The 26209-nt window shown below is 38.7% G+C and overlaps 1 protein-coding gene across 1 annotated transcript in view; it reads left to right on the top strand.

Annotated features, from left to right (window-relative positions):
• GRM3 (glutamate metabotropic receptor 3) overlaps nucleotides 1-26209 on the top strand; it is a 272607-nt gene that overhangs the window by 216064 nt on the left and 30334 nt on the right. Inside the window, exon 4 of the mRNA XM_020999788.2 lies at nucleotides 23161-24227. Coding sequence (XP_020855447.1) covers nucleotides 23161-24227 — 1067 coding nt within the window. The remainder of the gene's footprint in view (nucleotides 1-23160; nucleotides 24228-26209) is intronic.

Here is a 26209-nt window from a genome sequence, read left to right on the forward strand (position 1 = left end):
CACCCAGTAATATCTCTCCATTCTCTTCACAACAATAGTATGAGATAATCTATCAAAAATTCTCTACAAAAATTGAGGTTAACTATTTCTCTGGCATACTATAAGCTAACAGTTTAGTGTCCTTGTCAAAATGAGAAATGAGGTCGGTCTGGCCTGACCTGTTTTTGATACACTCACAAGGGCTCTTTGCAATCACTAATTCTCTTTCTAGAGGCTCGATCAACCAACCCTTCAACAATCCATTTTAGAGGGGGCAGCTAGGTGGTGCAGTGGATTCAGCACTGGCCCTGGATTCAGGAGGACCTGAGTTCAAATCTGGCCTCAGACACATAACACTTACTAGCTGTGTGACTCTGAGCAAGTCACTTGACTCCATTGCCTAACCCAAAAAGAAAAGAATTCATTTTAGAGTTTTTCTGAGAACCAAAGTCAAACTCATTGGGCTATCATTGCCAGATTCTGTTTTCTTTCCTGTTTTTGAAAATTAGGTCATTTGCTGTTCTCCCATATTGTGGAACCTCTCCCATTTCCCAAGATCTTTCAAAAATCACTGACAGTGGCTCAGTAATTACATCTGCCAATTCTTTTATTCTCTAAGTATGTAGTTCATCTGGGCCAGATGACTTGAATTTATGAAAGATGACTAATTGCTCTCTCTGTCTCCTTATCTCTAGTATCAACTGCTGGTTAGCCATTTTTGTTCAGTTATTTCCAATACAAGGACATGCATTGGAAGGAGAAAAAAATATATACACAAACTCAGAGAGAGAGTACCATACTGCCTCCTAATTCCAGATAGAGAGAGATTAAGTCACATATGCCCAGAGAGAATACCCCCCACATGAATCTCTTTTGTTTTCTTTTACCCTTAAAAGATTTCTGTAGTATCACAACTTCATCCCCAATTTCCTTAAAAAGGACCAAAAGCTGCTTTATAATACAATTTCAGATCTGGAATTGCTAGGCCACCTTCCCCTGCATTTTTTTTCATTAGCTCCTTTGACATTCTGGACCTTCTGTTCTTCCAAATGAATCTTGTTATTATTTTCTCTAACTCTATAAAATAAATTTTTGGTAGTTTGATTGGTATGGCACTGAATAAGTAAATCAGCTTAGGTAAGACTGTCATTTTTATTATATTAGCTCAGCCTACCCATGAGCAACTGATGTTTTTCCACTTATTTAGATCTGATTTTATTTATGTGAAAAGTGTTTTGTAATTGTGTTCATAGAATTCCTGGGTTTGTTTCAGTAATCATCAAAACTGCTTGGTACTGGCTAAGAAACAGAGTGGTGGATCAGTGGAATAGGTTAAATATGCAAGACACAGTAGTCAATGACTATAGTAATCTATTATTTGATAAACCCAAAGACCCCAGCTTCTGGGATAAGAACCCACTCTTTGAAAAAAACTGCTGGGAAAACTGGAAAAGAGTATGGCAGAAACTAGGCATAGACCCAAATCTCACACCATATACCAAAATAAAGTCAAAATGGGTTCATGACTTAGATATAAAGGCTGATACTATAAGCAAACTGGGAGAACAAGGAATAGTTTACCTATCAGATCTATGGAGAACAGAAGAATTCATGACCAAACAGGAGATAGAGAACATTATGAAAAGCAAAATGGATAATTTTGATTACATTAAATTGAAAAGTTTTTGCACAAACAAAGCCAATGCAACTAAGATTAGAAGGAAGGTAGAAAATTGGGAAAGAATTTTTACAACCAGTCTCTCTGATAAGGCCTCATTTCTAAAACATATAGAGAATTAAGTCAAATTTATAAGAATACAAGCCATTCCCCAATTGATAAATGGTCAAAGGATATGAACAGACAGTTCTCAGATGAAGAAATTAAAGCCATCTATAGTCATATGAAAAAATGCTCTAAATCATTATTGATTAGAGAAATGCAAATCAAAACAACTCTGAGGTACCACATCACACCTATCAGATTGGCCAACATGACAAAACAGGAAAATGATAAATGTTGGAGAAGATGTGGGAAAATTGGAACACTAATGCATTGTTGGTGGAGTTGTGAAATGATCCAACCATTTTGGAGAACAATTTGGAACTATGCCCAAAGGGCTATAAAAATGTGCATACCCTTTGACCCAGCAATAGCACTTCTAGGGCTATATCCCAAAGAGATCATACAAATGGGAAAAGGACCCACATGTATAAAAATATTCATAGCAGCTCTTTTTGTGGTGGCAAAGAATTGGAAATTGAGAGGATGCCCATCAATTGGGGAATGGCTGAGCAAGTTGTGGTATATGAATGTAATGGAATACTATTGTGCTATAAGAAATGATGAACAGGCTGACTTCAGAAAAACCTGGAAAGACTTGTGTGGTCTGATGCTAAGTGAAGTAAGCAGAACCAAGAGAACATTGTACACAGTAACAGCCATGTTGTGCAATGACTAATAATGATAAACTTAATCCTTCTCAGTAATACAAGGATCTAAGACATCTCCAGAGGCCTTGTGATGGAAAATGTTATACACATACAAAGAAAGAACTATGGAAGTTGAATCGCTATCATTTTTTTTCTCTTCTGTTGAATTTTGTTTCTTCTTTCTGATGGTTCCTCCTATTGGTTTTAATTTTTTACTTACAACTTCACTAATGTGAAAACACATTTAATAGGAATGTAAATGTACAGCCTATATCAGATTGTGCACTGTCTTGCGGAGGGTGGTGGGGAGGAAGGGGGAGCAAAATTTTAAACTCAAAAGTATATGGAAGTGATTGTTGATAAATCAAAATAAATTAATAATTTTTTTTTAAAAAGGACCAAAAGCATAGCACTCACACTAGATCTAAGATCTGTTGACTACCTCCTCTTTTGACCTATGGTTTTCATGAACCAGAGCAAGCCTAGAAGTGAGGCAAGTATTTGTTTATGATTATCGAACTTGTAAGCCTCATGAGTAATTTGCATACATATCCATGTCAGAAATGGGAAAAGGACAAAATCCAATAAACCAGTCATCCTTACAATTAGGCTAAGTTATATTCACTGGGCTACATTATCTAACTGAATAGTAATACACATGGATTTTGCATTGCACACAAATTTCTTGAGTCATAAACGTATAGGCAATATAGTTCTATAATAAATTCAGTCAACAACCTAAAGAACTTTTTTATATTTTTATATTAAAGCTACAACTAGACAATGATGACAGACAGATTCAAAACTTATTGGATGACTGGACTCAGAGTAATTGCTAATGATTTGATGTCAACACAGCAGGAGGAGTAGCCCAGGGATCTGGGCTGTTTTTATCAATGACTTGTATAAAAAGACTAGATGACATGCCCATCACATGTGCAGATGACAGAACTTAAAGAAAACAGAGTCTGCTGTTTTTTAGATAAAAACTTGGCAATTGTAACATATGATGATCAGCTAAGGCTAAACAAAGACAACTAATTCTGTAGTATAGCTTTAAGATAGTTTAGGACCCTGACAGTCATTGGAGATAAGATTTACGATGTCAAGATTTCCCTGAATAATTCCTTCCTCTGAACTGTGTTGTTGCCTTGGGGGGGGGGGTGTATGAGGAATAAACACAATATCAGCCAGAGCCAGCTGGTCTTGGAAGTCGGAAGAAATGGATCCAAGTCTTCCCTCTGTCCCATACTGATTCTGGGGTCTGAAGTAAGGAAGGCCTTTAGCTTTCTAGTACCCCCAGACCAATCTCCAGAACTAGACATTTTTTCTTTTTTTTTTTTTGTAAATTCTTTATTCATTTTGAATTTAAATACAAAACAAAAGGAGGAAAAAAAAACCATGCCATGTACTCAGCAATGCATAAGAAAGGATTAAATATAAAATGATAATTTTCCACTTCAAGAAAACCTATATAATAAGTACTATACATTGTTTTCAAAGCTGCCTGGCTTTTCTTTGCTTCCTTGTTGGTTTTCTTTTGTTCTCTGCTGTGCACGTTTTGCTTGCTTTTTCCCCTCCCTTCCTCCCATCCTGTCCTAAAGAAGACAACAATTAAATGCCTATGTATATATATATATGTGTGTGTGTGTGTGTGTGTGTATGTGTGTATATGTAAATATAGCATATGTATGTATATGTATATACACACACATATATATACATAGATAACTATAAACATACATATATATGCACATCTATACTCATACACGTATATGTAAGACTGCACTACGCATATTCTCACTTGTCATCTCCTCCTCTGAACGTGGACAGTACCTTCCTTCACAGGTCCAAGTCTCTCCAAGTTTTTCTAACTCAACTATCTCATGATTTCCTACACCACAGCTATATTCCAACCCAATCACATCCTATCTGAGAGACTGTCTATGAGAATTTTCCCCAATTTTCTGCATTCCTCCTATTCTTGGCTACATTCATTTTATTTATACAAGAAAAATTTAATTGAAAATAATGGAAATTATCTATTTTACACTTCAACACTGCTCTCACTTTATAATATAGTTTACAGTCTGACACCGCTGAATCTGCTTCCATTACATCCTTTTCCTCTGGTTTCTTTGAAATTCCTGACCTTTTGTTCTTCCAAATGAACTTTGTTTTTATTTTTTCTAACTCAGTAAGATAATTTTTTTAGTAATTTAATTGGGATGGCAATGAATAAATATATTAGTTAGGTTAAATTGTCCAGAACTACAAATTTCAAATGTTGTCAATCTGTATCAATGGAGGTAGTTTTCACACTGCACAAAGTTGCTTTGAATACTTATACCACAAATCACAAATAACAACTGTAATGGCTAGCATTTATGTAGCATCTGCTATGTGTCAGGCATTGTGCTAAGTGTTTTATAAATATTACCTCATTTGAGATTCACAACAGTCCTAAAAAGTGCTATTATTATCCCCATTTAACAGTTGAGGAAACTGAGGCAAACAGAGGTTAAATGACTTGCCCGAGATCACACAGCTAGAAAGTGGCCAAAGAGACTGCATTTGAACTTCTTAACTCCAGGGTCAGTGTTCCATCCACTATTTAAACTAGCTGCCAAAGAAATGAAAATCCTAAATCTTTTAAATCTCTCATTACTTCTTCTTACTTGTATCTCTCTCTCTCTCTCTCTCTCTCTCTCTCTCTCTCTCTCTCTCTCTCTCTCTCTCTCTCTCTCTCTCTCTCTCTCTCTCAGGAATGTTAACCAAGCAAAGCTTTGCATTTATGCTTACTCTATGGTCACTCTATATATTATAATTGTAGGATCACTAGAGAGGCCTTTCCCCCCTCAAAACCTCCCCCATCAACAGTACGTCTCTCAGCAATAGCAATATCTGAATTTCTACTATCAATGATTCACGTGTAGTGGCTGAGGGTGTCCCACCAATTCACAGTGCAAATCACCCAGCAGTTCTATCCCAGATTTAAAATATGCTGTGGGTCTACATCCAACCAAACCACAGCTTACAAATACTTACCTTGGTATTGTTGTTGTGCATTCCTTTCGGTTGTGTCCAACTCTTCGTGATCCCATTTGGAATTTTATTGACAGTGGTTTGCCATTTCCTTCTCCAACTCATTTTACAGATGAGGAAACTGAGGCAAACTCAGTTAAGTGACTTGCCCAGGGTCTGAGGTCAGATTTTAACTCAGGTCCTCCCAAATCCAGGCCTGGCACTCTATCCACTGTACCACCTACGTATCTACCTTTGAGCTATGAGTTCAAAGCAAAGGTATTCAATGAAATCATGTAGTAAGTAGTAAGTTTTTAAAAAGCAGTAAGAAAACATTTCCTTCATAAACCTGGGACAGGTGTCGTGCAGTCATTTTCAGTCATGTCCAACCCCATTTGTGGGTTGTTTCTTTTTTGGGCAAAAATCCTAAAATGATTTGCCATTTCTTTCTCCCACTTATTTTACAGATGCAGAAACTGAGGCAAATGGGTTAAGTGACTTGCCCAAGGTCACACAACTGTAAATGTCTGAGGCCAGATTTGAACTAACAAAGATAAGTCTTCCTGACTGTAGGCTCAGCATTCTATCCACTGCACAGACTGTCCCACAGATACATATACCCTTAGTGGGTAGAGTAGATGCAGGTAGGGAATCATTCAGAGAGACACATTCACACAGGGAACATATTGACAAAGGGTCCCATGCGTGGAGGGGCATCTCATAAAGGGCATAAGGGCCAAGGGCAATCTCCCACCTGCCACGTTGAGGGCTACTGATCTCTTTTTGTGCTGTCATGTCACTTGCTCCCACCAGGCCTTCTCTACGCTGGCCTCTGCTGTATGCCACTCCATTAGACATGTAGGAAGTCTCTACCAGATGCTTCACTGGACTAGGCTAGATGCACAGTCTCTGCTAGATGCAAAGCCATTAGACAGTGTTCTACTTCCACCGTCTGGCTTCAACTGAAGTCTTGGGATATCTGCCTCATTCTCTTTTAATTCAAAACTGGAGGCTTCTCATGGCTCTTTTACAAAAGATCTCCAACCATAGATTGGAAAACAAACAAACAGAAAAAATTACCAATGAAAAGACATCTTACCTTTTTCCTTCATGAAATGAACAGCCTTATTCCCCCAAAGTCTTGGCTACTGGGTCTTTCATCTCCCTACAAAAAGATTTTCAATTCCCAGGGCCAAGAGACACTTATAGCTAAGTAAATAATGTCTGCAAGGTCAAATTTTCTTTAATTTGAACTAAACTTACTGGTTGGAGGCAGCTGGTGGCTCAGTGGATAGAACAGTCAGTCTGGAGTCAGGACGACCTGAGTTCAAATTTGGCCTCAGACACTTTCTAGCTGTGTGAGCCTGGGCAAGTCACTTAACCTCTGTTTGCCTTAATCCACTGGAGAAGAAAATGGCAAGCCACTCCAATGTGTTTGCCAAGAAAACCCAACGGATGGCATTGGCGTGCCATTGTCCACAGGGTCGCTGAGTTTAAGACTCTACTAAACAACAACCACAAACAGTGATTGATTGTGCTTGAGAGTTAAGAAGGCTCTGTGAGAGATGTAATTCTAACATATGGCGAGCATTCCCTAAGCTTTCTAATTTAATCTCTGAGGAAATATTGTACAGTATGTTCCCCAGTTTTCCAAACAGAAAGCGTTTCATTTCTTTCACATAGATAAATTAGCAGGAAAAAAGCATAGACACAAAACAATCTAGAGCAGTGATGTCAAACTCAAACAGAAACTGGGTACCACTAAATCATACAGAGGAATCCCTGTCGGCCACATATTAACTTAGAAAACCACAAATTAACATTATCTATGTTTTACTCTATTTTTCTTCATTTTATTAAATATTTCCTAATTATATTTTAATCTGGTGCCTACTCAGTGGCCCCAGTTTGATTAGCTAGAAGAATGGTCATTGCCTCCTCTACCTACCCAGCCATACTCCTTCCTTTTCATATGCAGATGTATCTAGGCAATGGGCTCACCCTTGATCATGTCTTTCATAATTGTGGCCCTCTCCCAATGTCCTCTTTTTAAAATGTAGACTCCTCAGGGCAGCTAGGTGGTGCAGTGGATACAGCATTGATCTGAAGTCAGGAGGACCTGAGTTTAAACCAAACACACAACACTTACTAGCTGTGTGACCCTGGGCAAGTCACTTAACCCTAATTGCCTAAATAAATAAACAAAAATAATGTAGACTCCTGGAAAGAGCTACTTATTAAGGGGAAGTCCTATGAGAAACTGGAAAAAGCCAACACCTTGGTTTTTGAGGACCTACATTCATATCTTGCTTCTGTTCCTTATTATGTATGTGTGACCTTGGGCAAGTCTCAACTTCCCTGTACTGTTTTCTTTGTAAAATGAGGTTGGAGGCCTCTGAGGTTTCTTCCAACTCTAAATCTATAATCCTTTGATGTTGCAGCTAATGAACTTAGAAGAGAACGTGGTTACTGAGTACCTTGATGGAGGGGAGAGAAAGATGTAAAACAGTTAAATAAAACTAATAATACAATGACCTTATCTGAAAATGCATGCAACGCTTCACATCTGTAGCACCTCCTCTACCACCACCTCCATCTCTATTTTTTAAAAAATTGAGCAGAAATCTATTTATTTTCCTCTTCTACTCTCATCCCATGGGGTTGGGGGGGATGGGAAAGAAGTCTTTTAACAAATATGTGTAGTCAAGCAAAACAAATTCCCTCAACAGTTGTACACAAAAGTAGATATGTCTCATTCTGCACCCTAAATCCATCACTTCTCTGTAATGGAGAGCATGTTCCATCACTGGTCCTTGAATCATCATCGTATTGATCATATTTCTTACAGCTTTCAAAGTCGTTTTTTCAGTGTTATTATTGTATAAATTGCTCTCCTCATCTCTGCCTTTTGGTTTCCCTGGCTTCTTTTAAGTCCCAGCTAAAATCTCATCTTCTACAAGAAGGCTGGTCCCTCTTAATGCTATCACCTTCCCTTTATCGATTATCTCCAATTTATTCATTCTCTCTCTCTTTCCCTCTCTCACTCTCCTTCTTCTCTCTGTCTCTGTCTCTCTCTCTCTCCCTGTCTCCATATATAATATATATACCTGTATATACATGTATAGGTTTGCAAATAGTTTTCTTTATATTGCTTCCCCCATTAAACTGTGGGATCCCTGAGAGCAGTGACTGTCTTTTGCATGTCTTTATTTCCCCAGTGCTTAGCACAGCAGAGCCCCTGGCACACAGTAGGCCCTTATTAATTTTTTATTAACTGACGGCTTAAAGGCAAGAAAGAACAAAAAGACAAACTTTGCCAGTTTAATACTGTGGCGTAGAACTCATTCTGATGATGACATACGTGCAGATTGACACATTTATCGTCAGTTCCTCAAAGGCTTTTTAAAATTCTAAGGCTAAAGAAACTACACACTAAGACTAAACTGTCTTCACAATTCTCTCTCACCCGTAATTTTTAGGGTGAAAAAATTTTTGGTTTGGTCTTCAGACTTTATCCATGTAGAAAACTTAAAGTGTAAAATCTTCCTTCATCATGACAGATCAGCAACTTGTGTTTTTAACTTAATATCTTAGGGAAGGCGTTCCCAATCTGGGATCCATGGAAGGGTTCAACAACAGATTTCAAGGTATTATTGAACTTGGATAGGAAAAAAAATACATCTTTGCTTACACTAAGCTCTAACTGAAATGTAACATTTCCTTCAACTGTGACTTTAAAAAAACATTATTCTGAGAATGGGTTTTTAGGCTTCCCCAGAATGCCAAAGATCTAACACACACACACACACACACACACACACACACACACACACACACACACACACACACACACACACTATACCTATTTTGATGAGTTAGCTGATAACCTGAAAGGTTAAGAGACTTGCACATGGACATAGAGCTGGCTATATGTCAGAGGCCAAACTTTCACCCAGGAATCCTCATTCTAAGGTCAGCCTTCTATCTACTGTATCATGATATCTGTCAGGGTAAAAATAGAAGGGGGAAATAAATGGAAGAAAGGATTTCTGCATGTGTAGGTAGCCAGTAAGTTTTATAAGGAAGCAGTTTTGCCTAAAAGGCTAGTCTGTGGTATAGGATGGTGTACACATTGAAGTCTTTCTCATACTTGCTCTTGATTCAAATGTGGGATCAGGGTGTCTGACTCATCTGAGTTGGAATGATCCCAGAATCAATTAATTTTCATAAATATTTTCTACAACAAAAGAATTTGATCTGTGATCATCATGAGATTGATACCAAAGGGTAGGCAAAATATCAGTTACGGCAAGTATAAGTTAAGAAAACTAAAAAGCCATTATATTCCACTCAGGTTATTTTAACTCTGTTTTTTTATTGTGACAAGAATTTGCCCAGAGTTATAACCTTTTATGGATCAATCTGCAATCATTTATTTTGTGCCTGCTATGTGTCAAGCACTGTGCTAGATGGTAGGGATTTTCTAAAATAGTGTTTTTCCACTTTCAGCAAACAATGTCCCTCCTCCTCTTTGTAAAATAAAACAATCCCTGCCCCCAATGAGCTTAACCTCTTATCAGAGGGGATAACACATACATATATCTACATTTATATGTGCATATCTGTATATACACAAAGAAAGAATAAATAAAAGGTAGGGGAGTGGATGGTATGACCTCTCAAGGTCACTTCCAGTTGTAAAATTCTGTAAATTAGCCCTTGCCTGTAAGGACAAAGAATCCTGCTACGGTACATTACTTTAGAAAGTAGGTGACAGATCAACAATAGAATGGTATGGTTTAGGAGGAGTAATTTATATTCCCTTGTGTTCCCTTGACATGATACTCCAGAAAAAGCTAAAAGAAAACTACCCATTCCATACATCTCCACAGCAAGGAAATACAGAATGGAAATTAATTTGGCCTCACCTATTGAAATGGCAGCTTATTCAATTCTAAACCAGGCTGCTTATCTTCAGAAAGTTCAGCCTCAGACACTGAATGAAATTGCCACTCTGCCCCTCTTTTTATAAGAGGAGCAGGGACATTGTCTGCTAAAAGTGGAAAAACCCTATTTAAAAAATTTTTCCTTTCTTACTGTGATTAAGCTCCTATAATGATTAATCTTTCTACTGCTTTTTTTTCTTCTTCCTTCTTCCAAATGTGCTTTTCATAGTTTGGACTGTTGACTTATTATTTCTCCACTGAATGGGATTTTTTTTTCAGCTAGTTTCACTTTCTGTTCAAATGGAGTTTCACTTTCCAGCTGTCACTCAAGGTAGCACATTTCTGTAATATTTAGGGTTTTAACACAACAGATAGAGCAGGCAATAGGAATGGAAGTTTGGGGATTCATTTAAAAAATCATGAACATGGAGTTCTATTCAGCTTTTCTTTGGTGATGCTTTTTCTTTTTACTTATTCTCTACAATTTAACAAAATTCCATATAAAACACACAGGCACATAAACAAAGCTCATTTAGTCTACCTTCTTCATTTTACAAAAAAAAAAAAGAAAAAAAAGGAGAAACTGAGTTCCAAGGAAGTCTAATATCTGGACCAAGGTTGCACAGATAACAAGCATGGGAGCTGTGATTTGAATTCATTATCCTACACAAAGTTTTGCTATGCCATGCCAACTTTCCCTCTGACTGCAGCACCCACAATTCCTATCCCCACAAGGAACCAACACCTTTTGATGAGAGTTATCAAGCCAAACAGCCTCTCTGGCTGCTAATATTCATTCTGGAGATAATCCAAGAGTAGCTAGACGTATTTGTGAAAATTCCCATAGTCAGTCACAGTTAACTCTCTCCACTGAATCATTATTTTCTCCATGGGTTCCAATCTATAAAGAATGCTATATGTCACTTAGTGTATCTAAAGACAGGGATTTTCTTCTTCACTGGGAAGTGGTTGACACCAAGGAGACACTCAACTGGGCTGACTGCTATTTCCAGAGAGAGGAAAAGACCGACAGTAAGGGCTGCATGAGTGACAATGGGAAAAAGCAAGGAGTGCATTTGGAAAAACTGGGATTGGCCACTAAGGGGGGAGATGAGTGAGGAACTCACACTGGGAACACCTGCAAAGCAGTAGGTCTGGCTTTGGAAGCAAGCCAAAACTGTAAACAATCGATGGTATTATCAATACATTTCTTAACACTGATGTTAATCAGTGTTATCAAGGTAGAGGTTCAGAAAGTGACCGTAGCTTTTCAAAAGGTGCCACACAAATCCTAAAAATTATCTTGAAGGAAAGATCTCATAAAGCTTAAGATGGGACTTTGCCCACTGCAACTTCAAAAAAGGGGGAAGGGACACAAAGAACAGCTTCTATGAGCTGTTTGCCATTCAATTCCAAATTAATCTCCTTTGTTAAGTGCAAGTACCAACATGGCATTCTGGGAACCAAGAATCTATAATTGATCCTCCTTTAGATAAGTGTCTACACATTGAAGTAGGAACAAAATGACCAAGAAAGAGACTCAATATTTTTAAATTCTGAGTTCTTGAAATGAAACAATTTCCCACAAAGGCCTTTCCACAGACATTCCTGTACTTAAGATTATTTTCCTTTATTTTGATCCTTCAAAGGAATTCTTGGTGTTGAAAACTTGTCCTCATGAGAGATGCCCAAACATTTTAATCAAGGACTTAACTCTGAGCCACCTGCGTGTTATTACTTGAAGAACATCCCAAGGTACTCCTGGTCATTCTCCCCAAACTTCTCTTTCTCCATGGTCTGCCGCTGCTTGAAATGTCCACCTTTTGGGGTTTCAATTTGAGGGAAAATCAAAATGACTCTTTAAAAAAAACTGTTGAGAGATGTGTTATTATAAATTACCATTCTAAAGCAGATTCAAGTTTATCATAGGATGTAGATACAATAAAATTTAAATAAATCTAGTTTCAGGTCATACAGCCATCTAACTAATATCTCATTTACCTAAATTTTTGAAAAGTGGTTTGACAACATCTTGTATTATTTGTGGGTAAAAATGTAGAAATATTGGCTATACAGCTACATGGATTCAGAATGGTGGTATAGTCACACTCAAAGAATAGCCAGTAATGGTTCAATATCATCTTGGCAGGAAGGATCCTCTGGCTTACTGTGGGCATCTGTGCTTGGCCCTAGGCCATTTACCGCTTTTGTCAATGACTTAGATAAAGGCATAGATGGCTTACTTATCAAATTTTACCAAATTTGCAGAAACACAGAGCTCATACATTGGATGACAGAAAAGATTTTTAAAATTTGACAAATGAGATGAAATATAATGTAATGAAATATAAAATCTTAACATTTCAGTTCAAAAATCAAGTTTAGAAGTTGAAGATGGGGGAGGAATAACTAAAAAGCTGCTAATATGAAAAAAAAAGAGCTAGAGATTTCATTGAACTACAAGCTCAACATGAGTTAAAGGTGTAATATGGAAGCTCAGAGAGCTAAAACAATCTTAGGCACATTAGAAGAGGCAGTGGTTTTCAAGTACGCAAGAGATAATGTTATCACTGTATTCTGCTATGGTCAGACACATCTGGAATATTGCATTCACAATTCTGGATACTGTATTTTAGGAAGGATGTTAATAAACTTGAGTGTCCAGAAGGAAAGTTAAGGCCTCAAGTTCATGGTATGTTGTTTGAAAGATACGGGGAGGTTACAATTTGAAGAAGAGAAGACTTAGGGGGAATGTGATAGCTGCCTTCAAATATTTTAAGGACTGTCATATGGAAGAGGATGAAATTTGTCCTGCTTGACCCGATAGTCAAGTCAACATGCATTTATTAAGTGCTTACCATGTGCTAGGCACTACAGTAAGTGTAAGGGTACAAATTCAAGTGAAAAGAAAGACATTCCCTGCCCTCAAGGAGCTTACTTTCTAAAAACGGAAGACAACACAAAAGTGGGAGCTGAAAAGCAATGGAGTGAGGCTTGGTGGTGAAATCCGAAAAATGAAGGCTATCTGACCTCAGCATGGAGATTCCAGGAGAAACTTAGCAGTGGAAGGAGGAGGTGGGAAGTGAGGCAAGAGGGTAATGAGTAGAAACTGAAGAGAGACAACTTTAGGCTTGGTATAAGGAAAATCTTCCTAAAAATTGAAGTTCCCCAAAGTAGAATGGGCTACCTCAGGAAGAGACTGGGTTCTTCTGTACTCCAAGTCATTAACAAAAAGTTTGATGAGCACTTCTCAAGCATGCTGCAAAGGGGATCCTTTTGTCAAGTATGGGTCAGGATAGGTGGCCTCTGAGCTCCCTTGCAACTCTGAGATTCTGTAATTGGTGGGATACTAGAGATTATATAGTCAAAGAGCTTGAGATCGACAGAGTTTGGCACTTCCTCATGATCACACAGGTAGGAAGTATCAGGCCTCTCTAATAACAAACTTTCTTCTCTACAACAGCCTTGTGAGGTATCTACATAGACATGTATGTATATACATATATACGCTTATATATGTACATACATACACATATATATGATTATTCCCATTTTACAGATGAGTAAGCTAAGATATAAAAAAAAGAAGTGATAGCTATCTAAGATAGGTAATAAATGGAGCCAATTTCTATAAAACTTGACATAGAATTTCATTAGTATAAAAATCTCCAGCTAAGAAAACTCCCTCTAGCAATACAGATTTGTACCTGCTATTTAACTTTAGTTGATATATCTTACATTTATAATTTAACCTCTAGTCTTAGAGAGTTGCCCAGAGCATTAGATTGTGACTTGCTCAGGGGCATACAACCAGTGTGTGTCAGAGATGAGACTTGAACCCCGGTCTTCTTGACACACAAAATCAAAAACAATACTAAGTACCCTGTGAGCAGCCCTGATTATTTCTAGACATTTAGCACTCTCTACAATATGAGCAGCTAGATGGCATGAGGGATAGAGTGCCTGGCCTGGAGTCAGGAAGACTCATCTTCCTAATTCAAGTCTGGCCTCAGACACTTTGCCTCAGTTTCTTCATCTGAAAATGATCTAGAGAAGGAAATGGCAAACTATTCCAATATCTTTGCCTAGAAAACCCCAAATGAGGTCACAGAAAGTCAGAAATGACTGAACAACAAATAAAATGAGTACCTTTTATTTATTATACAGAATTTCCTCAGGGAATAAGTAAGATAATATTTTTGTGATGGGAAGGAAAAGAAAAGATCGTCAGTCATAAAGCATTTATAAAGTGATTGACTTTTTTCCAGATCCTGTCCTAAGCTCAGGAGATACAAAGAAAGGGGAAAAGCAATTTCTGCTCACAAGGAACTTAAATTCTAGTGGGGGAGACCTTATGTAAAGTGTGCACCAACAGTACATGGGAGGTAATCTCCAAGGGAAGGTCCTTGAGAAAGGGAAGAATGGGAGTGGGAGGAGACCAAGAAAGGCCACCTGTGGAAGGTAGGATTTGAGCTGAGTCTTTAAAAAAGACAGGGAAGCCAGGACAGAGGTAAGGAGGGAGACCTTTCCAAGCATAGGGAACAGCCCAGTCAAAGATATGGAGACAATAAACGGAATGTCACCTATGGGGAATAGCAAGGAAGGCTGTGTCACTGAAGTATTCTGAGGGCAGTAAAGTGTAACAAGACTGGAAAGGCAAGAGGCAGTGAACATTGTTAGAGCATAGGTTATCTTCAGGCAGAGCAAGTCTGGGTAGAAGTGACACAGTAGAGGACTTAGGGGTATCCTGAAGTCAACATGAGGGCACCAGGTACTGGAAAAAAGACAAATTGTACCTACTTCACTATGTTGCTTTGGGTTGATCATAGGCTTGTAATAAATGACATTTACTCAAGGTTATAAATCTTGCAAAGCACTTTTCATACATTTTCTGACATAATTCTCAGGATAATCTTTTGAGATAAGTGTTACAGTTATTATACCTATTCTTGTTATTGGTGTTCAGTCGTTTCAGTTGTGGCTGACTCTTTGTGACCCCATGTACGGTTTTCTTGGCAGAGACACTAGAGTTGTCTGCCATTTCCTTCTCTAGCTCATTTTACAAATGAGGAAACTGAGGCAAACAGCGTTACGTGATTTACGAAAGGTCACACAACTAAATAAGTATCTGAGGTCAGATTTGAACTCATAAAGATGAGTCTTCCTAACTTCAAGCCAGCACTTTATCTACACAGTGCCTGAGGAAACTGAGACTCGAGCATAAAGTGACTTGCCTAGGGTCACACAGCTATTAGGTGTCTGAAAAGGAATTCAAACTAAGATCTTCCTGACCCTGTGCAATACTCTATCCACTAGGTTTATTAGAAGTGGGTTGTGAATGTGAGAAATAGATTTATCCATCAGTGGAAAAAGGTCCCCAATATAGAGTTTAAATTGAATTCAAAACAGTTCATCTCACTAAGAGCAAGATGAATTTAGTTTGTGACATTGACGAGAAAATATAAGTTCTTAAAACTGCCCCGGGAGTATCTGTCTCTTAATCTGTATACACACTACATCTGAGATGTTGTCTCAAGTTTTCCCACCTGTTATGCTACACTACTTCTGAAAAAAATCCATGAAAACTATGTGGCCTTTTTCTTTTATCAGGAGACATTGGAAGCTTTTGTAGCACCATCTAGTGAAGCTTAAGGAATTTTGCATAATTGATCTATCTTCTGAAGAAAAATAGCCAAGATTTGCAAGTCTTGAGAAGTGAGACTCCCTTTCTCACTCTCAAAGAGTTTTCTTTCCTTTTCTCAAGAAACTGAAGTGAGGAAGGATGACTTAAGAAATTAGTATCCTTAACGTAGAGCCAATGCTTTTCTGGAAATCAGATTAGATTGACGATTAAACTACTGGGATTGCATATGAAAAATATTCAATGTGCATCTGAATTGTGTGCTTAGGCCAGAAGGATCTTCTTCCAAATCTTATCTTGTTAATTTCAATGTCATGTCTTATTCCTAAAGCAAATATGCCATCCCACTTAAAATTGTCAGTTGTTGGAAAATGGAGACATTAGAATTTGTTACCAGATGACTTGCAGTGTGTTCTTTTTGTATAAACATGGATACCCTTTAGTGTTGCAAGCAACCAAATGAAGTATTGCTTTGGGGTCTCTTTGGAAAGAGGAGAAGGAGGGAATGGTCTAATTGACTTTTTGAGTCTTTCCTTCCTTCCCAAAATTCTAGCATTTTGTTATTAGTAGTACCACTATAACAAGCAATGGATTTGGAGTTGAAGGAGCTGAGTTCAAATCTTAGCTGTGCTGCTTATTTCACTTAAGTGCTCTGGGCCTCAACTTCCTCAGCTGCAAAATTAGGAAGTTTGATTAGATGATCTCTAAAGCCCCTTCCAACACTAGATCTATTTCCCCATGATCCTGTAATATAGTCCAATTGCATAATCTAATATTTTTTATATATATACTGCCTTACTTATTGTGAATAATGTCCTGTTAACACGTGTAAAATTAATCAGAAGAAGCAAAGTGGCCTTCTGAAAATGCTCTCATATGTAAGTAACTATTTATAACATGTCTAATCACTCATGTATATGATAGTTAATTTCAGAGGAAACGGGGACAGAAGATTTGGGTTATTTAAGTGGTTTCCTAAAAATATTACTAAAATTAGAAGACTTTCCCATAACAGAGCTACATTTAGGGAGATAGAACTTGATATAGGAGAACAAGCAATCAACAACATTTGTTGAGCTCTTCAAACTGTGCTAGGCAATGGGGATGCAAAGACGAGAGTAAAAGGACCCCTGCCCTCAAGGAGCTTATGTTCTTTTCTTGGAAACGTCATGTGCATTGATGCGGATGAAATAAATACAAGGTAAATGAGGGGAAAATTATCAGGTATAGGGATCAGAAAAAGTTTTGTGAAGGAGGCAGCTAGGTGGATTAGTGGATAGAGTACTGGGCCTGGAATCAGGAAGACCTGAGTTCAAATCCAATCTCAGACACTAGTTGTGTAATTCTGGAAAAATCACTTAACCTCTGTTTGCCTTAATCCACTGGAGAAGGAAATGACAAATCATTCCAGTATCTTTGCCAAGAAAACCCCATCCACAGTATGATTTATGGAGTCCTGAAGAGTCGGACACAACTAAACAACAAAGTTTATTGAGTAAGGGTATAACTTGAGAGATGCAGCAAATTACAGAGGTAGAAGTGAAGGAATGAGGGAGTATGAATTTAGGGATGCAATACAATTATAGAAAGACATTAGATCCCTTTAACTACAGCCCTTCCTAAATCTTCAGAATGCTCTCTTAAGGCTTCCAACTAATAAGCATCTAACAGAAGACCATGGCAGTTCCCTATTAAGTCTCAGCAGATAATTAATTCCAGAGGAAATAAAGCCTAAGGAAGGTTAGCCTGAACCCACTATGCCAAGAAGAATATACACCCTCAAATTGAGGCAAAAGAAACTCCTTTCATATTTTTCCCCTTCTATCTCCCAAGCTAATAGCAGCCGATTTGAGTGTAGGAGTATCTCAACAATGACATGAACCAGAGAAAAGAAATAAGAGGAGTATGTATGAACCATTAACAGTATTGATTTTTCAGGGAAGCAAAAGAAGGTCTAATAGTCCCTTTCTAAAACCATGAATACTCTGAGAAGTGATGCTCTTTAAATATCCTTCCACCCAAACACTCACATTATTTTTTTGTACAACTTTTGTACTTAGGGAGCATTTTTCATATGTGAGACTGAGCACCTGGGGACATCCACGTGTCACCCAGCCCCAGCTGGTAAGCTCAAGTGATAAATAGGTAGTAAGAAAGACTTCCGTGATTCTCTTCCTAATCAGCAGGTAAATTAATTGTGGCCAGCCAAGGGTTCATTTTTAAAAATTGCTTCCATCCTCAAATCAACTTGCTCTCAGATATTTGGGAAAGACTTTATTCCCTGCAGCTACAATATTAAAGCCCCCTTTAACCCATAACCTTCCCCAGGGTCTTTTAAAGGAAACGCTATTTCATCTTGTCTCCTCTACTGACCCAACCATCAAAAGCTACTCATTTTCTTCCAAATATTCCTTATAAAATATATGTAATGTAAAGTGGGAAATAACTGGGTGATATAAAAGGGAACCCAAGTGGCTGTTAGTGGCTTCTAAAATATCTATTAGTGCTTGTGAATAATGAAATGTGATCGTGGCAGCAAGTGACCTACAAAAATAACAGCTGATACTTACAGAGCACTTTACATGTCTTACCTCATTTGACTCCTTAAAAACCTGTGTGATAGGTATTGCAGGTACTACAATGTGACCCAGAAGTCTTGTTGTTCAGTCATTTTTTCAGTCATGTCAGACTGTTCATGACCCTATTTGGGGTTTTCCCGGCAAAGATACTGGAGTGATTTGCCACTTCCTTCTCCAGTTCATTTTACAAATGAGGAAACTGAGGCAAGAGGGTTAAGTAACTTGCCCAGAGTCACACAGCTAGTAAGTGTCGAAGGGCAGATTTGAACTGAGGGAGTTGAGTCTTCCTGACTCAAGGGCCGGCACTCTATCCGCTGTATCACCTAGCCCCAAAAAGTCTTAGTGCAGTTTAAAATTTATATTGGCTTAAAACTCTACCACCAATTTTGGGACACACTACAGTTTCATTCCCATTCTCTAGAGAGGGCCACAGCATGGTATCAGTGTGGCACAGTTGATAGAAAGCTGGCCTTGGAGTCAAGAAGAGTGACTTTCAAGCTCTGCCTCTGACATAGATTAGCTGTATAATCCTACAAAAATCACTGGACTTCTCAATGCATCTGTCTAAGTTAATAGAAGGAGACATGCACGCCGTGGCTTGCCATGGGACAGTCTTCATTGGGAGAGCTCCTTAGCTAGAGCTCCCTTCACTGATGTCATCCAAAAACATACAAAAAAAAATTACAGATGAGGAAACTGAGTCTCTGAGAGTTGTCTATAGTCTATAGTGCATTGTCTATAGTCACCCCCTACTGGCTAGTAGGTATCAGAGGCATGATTAGAACTAGGGTCTTTCTTGACTTTGTCTAGTATTCTTTCCAATGCACTTATACTGAAGATGGCGCTGTTAAGTGCCATCTTGTAGTCAGACTCTAAAAAGGGGCATTTTTTTTTTTTACTGAAGAGGGGAAAAAATGAAGTTCAGTTTAATTCTTCCTTGTCATTAACCTATGTTATTTATTTTTTGCATCTCTATTCTTTTCAGCCTCACAACAACCTTCTGAGCTAGGTATCCCAGATAGTATTATTCTTTTTTTACAGATGGAGAAACTGAGACAAAGGGAGTAAGTTACCCCTAGATTATATAGATTGCAACTATAAGAAGTAGAATTCAAAGCCAGGTCTAGTGGGCTCTAATTCCTGCACTCCCTCCAGTGAGTCAAGCTGCCTCCCAAGCAGTAAGGCTCACGTAGGGTCATCTAAGTAGCACAGAAGATGGAGAACAGGGCCTCAAGTTAAGAATACCTAAGTTCAAGTCCAGCCTCAGACATTTACTAGTTATGAGATGCTGGGCCTGTTGCAGCTTCTGTCTCAGTTTACTTAACTGTAAAATAAAATGGTGGTAATAACAGCATCTACCTCACAGGGTTGTCATGAAGATTAAATGAGATATTTGTAAAGTGCTTAGCACAGTTCCTGGCACATAGTAGGCTCTATAAATGCTTATCCCACCCCACTTCTCATACTATACTACAAGCTGTCCCAAAAGTCTTAGTATAGTTTTAAACTTTAATAACTTCAGAAGTATAATAGCTACAGATTTACAAAAAAGCATCATTTGAAAATTTATTTGTTTAAATTTATTTACCCTTATTTACCTTTGTGAAATTTGAATAATAAAATTTCAATTTGAACAAGATGGAACACCCAGTCATCTTGCATTGCACTGCAAGTTTCTGGATAACATTTTCTCAGACCAGAGGATTGTTGGAGGAGGTTCCCTTGCATGGCCACCTCACTAACCTGATCTACGTCCATTAGCCTTTTTCTTCTGGGAGTCACATCAAAGAGGTTATATGTGCATCAAAACGTCACTTTTTGAGAGCCTTTAAGGCTAAGATTATGAGTGTGATCTCTGCCACTGAGCAGCAGCTGAGGAAAGTTTTACAAAGTTTGAAAATTAACCAGAGCTATGTATGGCATGAGACAGTCGTTGCATTGAATTTTAAAAAGAAACATGTCGTTAACTTACATTTTTTATAATTAACACTTTTGTAGCATTTATAGAAGTTATTCAAGCTTAGATCAGCACTGAAAATTTTGGGACACCATATACTAAATATACAAATGCCACATTTCTATCCATGTCCCTGGGAGGGTTTGTCACTTATGTCCACATTGCTCTGATTCAAAAACTTTTCAAATGAATCTATTTTCAAAACAAGGCATCAAAGCTAACTAGACAATGAGCCAAACTGAGAAGTCCTGGTCTTCCCCAGTATTCAGAGGAAGAGCTCCTTTTGAAAATGAGGCCTTGATACCTCTGTGACCCCAGAGGGATGGGAGAAGGATTTCCATTTCTGAAGTAACAGAGATGCTTTAGGCAAAATAATAACACATCACTGAATAGTAAGCCTAGCTTTCCTCCTCCTGGCAGTTAGAACTGTCCTGCAGCTCCCTCCTAAACACCAACACCCCCACTATAAATGAAGCTAGCGGCTAAGGTTGTTTTTTCATTTGGAATGCTTACATGTTCCCTTGGTGAACTTCAGCTTGAGGAAAAGGAAGAAATTCTCCAGAGCTTTGGCAATCTAAAGTACTACCCGATGATCACCTGGGAAATCACAGTTCTCATTCTCAGGTTTTAACCATTTCAAAGAAAAGCATGAGACCTAGGAATAGCTCTTAATGCATGAAGAGAGATGACAGGATCAATGCATCTAAGGGAACCATGAGGGATTTCCAGTTCTTCAACAGCAAACCCAGGGAGCAAGCTCCTAACTTAAATTCACTTTACAATTGCCTCCTGGGAATGGAAGAGATTAACCTGGTGGCTGGCCTCCTACCACTCACAAGCCAGGATAGATCCTTAAAATGTATGAACACTAGCAGTATTTGCATTCCCAACTATGGCATTTTTGACAACCACATATTAACTTTTGGCTCCATCTCTATGCTTAGTCCACAAACAGAGACATCCACACCATGGCTTATCATGGGCAACAAAGATGATTTGGCTAAGTCTGTCACCATAAAGAGAAGAAAAGAAAGGACTGGTTATTATTAAGTTGGTAAATACTGGGGCCTTCCTCTCACAGGATGAATCCGTGCAGAACTCTTGATCATTGTTGTCCTATAGAATCCTGGGTGGCTAAAAGACATTGACTTAGTAGAGTATGATCAAGAGGAGCTGAGGACCTAATCTAAGAATGAGAAAGAGATCTTTTATTAAGTGCTGTCCTATAAAAACAATGGAACCAAATGGTGGTTCTGCTCAAGGAACTTCCATTCTAATAGGAGAAGACAAAACATGAAGGAGAACTGAGAGGGTGAGGAGAGGGTATCCACACAGGGGCAAGGCAACGTTGCTGGTAAGGAGCTGGAACAGTCCAGAAGATGGTTTGAGCCGGGAGTGAAGGGAACATGGCCAGGGGCCCTCATGAAGTACTGATCCTGGCCAGAGGCTCACTAATCACACAAACAGTAAATAAAGATACATACAAAGAAAGCTAGATGATAGATAGATAGATAGTTGGAAGGAAGGAAGGAAGGGAGAAAGAAAAAGAAAAGGAAAAAATAAGGAAAGAAAAAAAGAAAGAATGAATGAATGGGGGGTATAAGACACATTAATTTTCATTGGTACATGGAGGAAGGATACTCCCTCTACCAATGCAGGTCAGTACCTGCTCTGCAATTTATAATATTAGAGAGCTGTCTGGAGAGATTGAGAGGTTAAGTCACTTGCCCAGAGCCAATCAGACAGCAAGTGTCAGAGGCAAGTTTTTATCCCAGATCTTTCTAACTGAAGCCTGCTCTCTATCCACTATACCAAGCTGCCTCTGCAGAAATATTAATAATTACTATTAATAATTAATTATAATAATAACAATTGCCACCAAAATAAAAGCTCATATTCATGTACCTCTTTAAAGTTGTAAAGTCCCTTCCTCACAAGAACCCTGTGAGGTAGGTGATGTAACTACGCTTTCCCTCTTCTACAAGCAAAGGGCTCAGTAAGGTTACCTCACACCCCCAACACCCCATAACTATTAAATGGCACAGCCAGGATTTGCACCAAAATCTTCTGACTCCAAATCCAGGGCCAAAACCAGAATAACTTTCCAGAGCAAGAAATGAATGGTGGAGATGAGAGAGTTCTTCTCAGTACTAAGCAGTATCTCCAGTCACAAATCTTTCAAAACTATTCATTCATTCATGCATGCATGCATGCATGCATGCATCTATTCATTCCACAAGAACTGATTAAGTGTATACTAAAAGCCAAGCACTATGTACATCCTACAGATAACGAATACAAAATAAAATAGCCCTTTTCCTCAATGAGCTTACATTATTCTAGGAGGAAAAAATCATGTATACAGGTGAGTCAATGAAAAATATGTACTCAGTAAACAAAATGAATTTGGTAATTTGGTTGTAATGGCTTTATCTGTTAGACTAATGCTTTCAACACATAGTTGATTAAATGCTTATTTTAGTCTTAGAATCCACATGCTAACTTAGATCTTCTGAAAGATTAATAATGAGTAGTTGAGTAAAAACAAAAAAGCTGGTTACATCTAAACCATATTATTTTTTTCTTTCAATTTGCATTTCACAGCTCCATTCAATCCAAACAAGGGAATAGATAGCGTTGTCAAGTTTGACACTTTTGGAGATGGAATGGGTAGATACAACGTATTCAATTTCCAGGATATTGGTGGCAAATACTCCTACCTGAAGGTTGGTCACTGGGCTGAAACTTTATCATTGGATGTCAATTCAATCCACTGGTCCCGAAATGCGATCCCCACCTCCCAGTGCAGTGACCCTTGTGCTCCTAATGAAATGAAGAATATGCAACCAGGGGATGTCTGCTGCTGGATCTGTATTCCCTGTGAACCCTATGAGTACCTGGCTGATGAGTTCACCTGTGTGGACTGTGGGCCTGGGCAGTGGCCCACCCCAGACTTGTCTGGCTGTTTTGACCTTCCGGAAGACTACATCAAGTGGGAAGATGCTTGGGCCATAGGTCCCGTCACTATTGCGTGTTTGGGCTTTGTGTGTACCTGCATGGTTGTGACGGTCTTTATCAAGCACAACAACACACCTTTGGTCAAAGCATCAGGCCGGGAGCTCTGCTACATCTTACTCTTTGGAGTAGGTCTTTCTTATTGCATGACATTCTTTTTTATTGCTAAGCCGTCACCCGTCATCTGTACTCTCCGACGCCTGGGTTTAGGCAGCTCCTTCGCAGTATGTTATGCAGCCCTACTGACAAAAACAAACTGCATTGCCCGGATATTTAATGGGGTCAAGAATGGTGCTCAGAGGCCAAAATTCATCAGTCCTAGCTCTCAGGTCTTCATCTGCCTGAGTCTGATCCTGGTACAGATTGTAGTGGTGTCTGTGTGGCTCATCCTGGAGGCCCCAGGCACACGAAGGTATACCCTACCTGAGAAGAGGGAAACCGTGATCTTAAAATGCAATGTCAAAGATTCCAGTATGCTGATTTCACTTTCCTACGATGTGGTCCTGGTGATCTTATGTACTGTGTACGCCTTCAAAACGCGAAAGTGCCCCGAAAATTTCAATGAAGCCAAGTTCATCGGTTTTACCATGTACACCACCTGCATCATCTGGCTGGCCTTTCTCCCCATCTTCTATGTGACATCAAGCGACTACAGAGTGAGTCTTTTCATGCCTTTTATGCCCTTTTTCATGTTTTCTTTGCTTACTTAGCACTTAATTAAGCCAACACCTTATAGATAACATCCTTCATTCATATCCCCCAGCAAATAGCCCTTCTATTGTGAATGTCACAATGAGCAAGAGCTAGAGTCTTTTCAATAAAACCATGACCTGGCCCACAGAGCTACAGTGTTTCTCTAATGGAGCAGAGCAATGGTCTACCACAGGTCTGCCAGGATGCCTTGGCTTGTGGCTTTAAACTGAAAGATGCTTGTAATAACATTTTAGAAACAGCAAGCATCCTGAATGCCATCACTTGGTATTCAGATATTTTTAATTACTCCCTAAAACAGACTCAAAGTCAATGTTTATCTGTTCTATCCTCTTTAAAGCCTTGGTGCATATCATCTTTAGATTCATGAATTTACTTCCATAAAACACTTTTCTACTCCTCGCCTCAATGCAGTTCATTTCAGTTCAAGAAACGTCTTTGTAATTGCCTCCTTTGTGCTAAGCAAGCTAAGTCCCACAAAAAGGGGAGACATTCTGAAGGCCCAGCAGATTGGCTCTAATGACAGTTTCTCTGGCCCACTGAAAAGATTCCCAGCCTCTAGCTATCCCATTACCCAACTGTAGGAAGACAAAAACACATCAAAATAGTTTTACAACATCCTCTAAGGAGAATGGATTTGAAGTATTTCCTTTAGTTCACTGTAATACAGTGGAAAGAGCATCGGGTTTGGAATCACAAGATCTGGATTCAAGTCTCATCTGTGAAACTTACTACTTGTGTGACCTTGGCCAAGTCACTTAACTTCCAGAGACAGTTTCCCTCAGTAAAATGAAAGGATTGGACTAGATAAATGAGTGAATGAAAAAGCTTTAAGTACTTACTGTGTTCAAGAATACAAACATCTGGGGGCAATTAGATGGTGCAGTGGATAGAGCACCAGCCCTGGATTCAGGAGGACCTGAAATCTGGCCTCAGATACTTATTAGTTGTGTGACCCTGGGCAAGTCACTTAAATCCAATTGCCTAAAAAAAAAAAAAAAGAATACAAACATCGAAGTAAGAGCCCCTTTTTTCAAGGCAGCACAGTATATAGAGAGGGTTAGACCTGGAGTAAGAAAGAACTGAGTTTGAATCTTACCTTAAACTAAGGGTGGGGAACCTGTGGCCAAATTTTACAGAATAAATTCTTTTATTAAGGGGATTTGTTCTGTGAAGTTTGGATTCAGTCAAAGGGCCACACCCAAGGACCTAGAAGGCTACATGTGGCCTCTAGGCTGCAGGCTTCCCACCTCTGCCTTAGACATTTAACAGTTAATAATTTAACAGTTAATAAGTGGGATCATTTATCTTCTGAAATCTTTTTTTGCCTCAGTTTCCTCATCTGTTAAATGGGAATGATAATAGCACCTACTTCCCAGGGTTCTTGTGAAGATCAAATGAGATATTATTTGTAAAGTGCTTTTCAAACCCTAAAGGGATGTATAAATGCTATTATTATTATTATTAATAATATTACTTTTTGTTGTTGTTCAACTATCTGGCTCTTTGTGATCCCATGTGGCTTTCTTGGCAAGGATACTGGAATGATTTGACATTTCCTTTTGGTAGATTAAGGCAAACAAAGGTTAAGTGACTTGCCCAGGGTGATACAACTAGTAGGTCTCTGAGGCTGGATTTGAATTCAGGTCTTCCTGACTCCAGGCTGAGAATTCGATCCACTGCCACCTAGCTGCCTCCGTTATTATTACTATTACTGTTATTGTAATTAATAGGGGGAGACAACACATAGCAGGTTTCATCTATAGAGCTGAAATGGCCTCTGAGATCCCTTCGTGATCTATATCTTTGGTCTAATGACTCTAGAATGTGCTTCTTAAATTTAACACAAGAGACAGTGTTGCACAGTGGTTAGAGGGCAGGTCTTGGAGTTAGGAAGAGCTGGAATGAAGTCCCATAACTTGTGCAT

Source organism: Phascolarctos cinereus, unplaced genomic scaffold, assembly GCF_003287225.1.
Source record: "Phascolarctos cinereus isolate Bilbo 61053 unplaced genomic scaffold, phaCin_HiC Scaffold_1;HRSCAF=81, whole genome shotgun sequence".
Lineage (NCBI taxonomy): Eukaryota > Metazoa > Chordata > Mammalia > Diprotodontia > Phascolarctidae > Phascolarctos > Phascolarctos cinereus.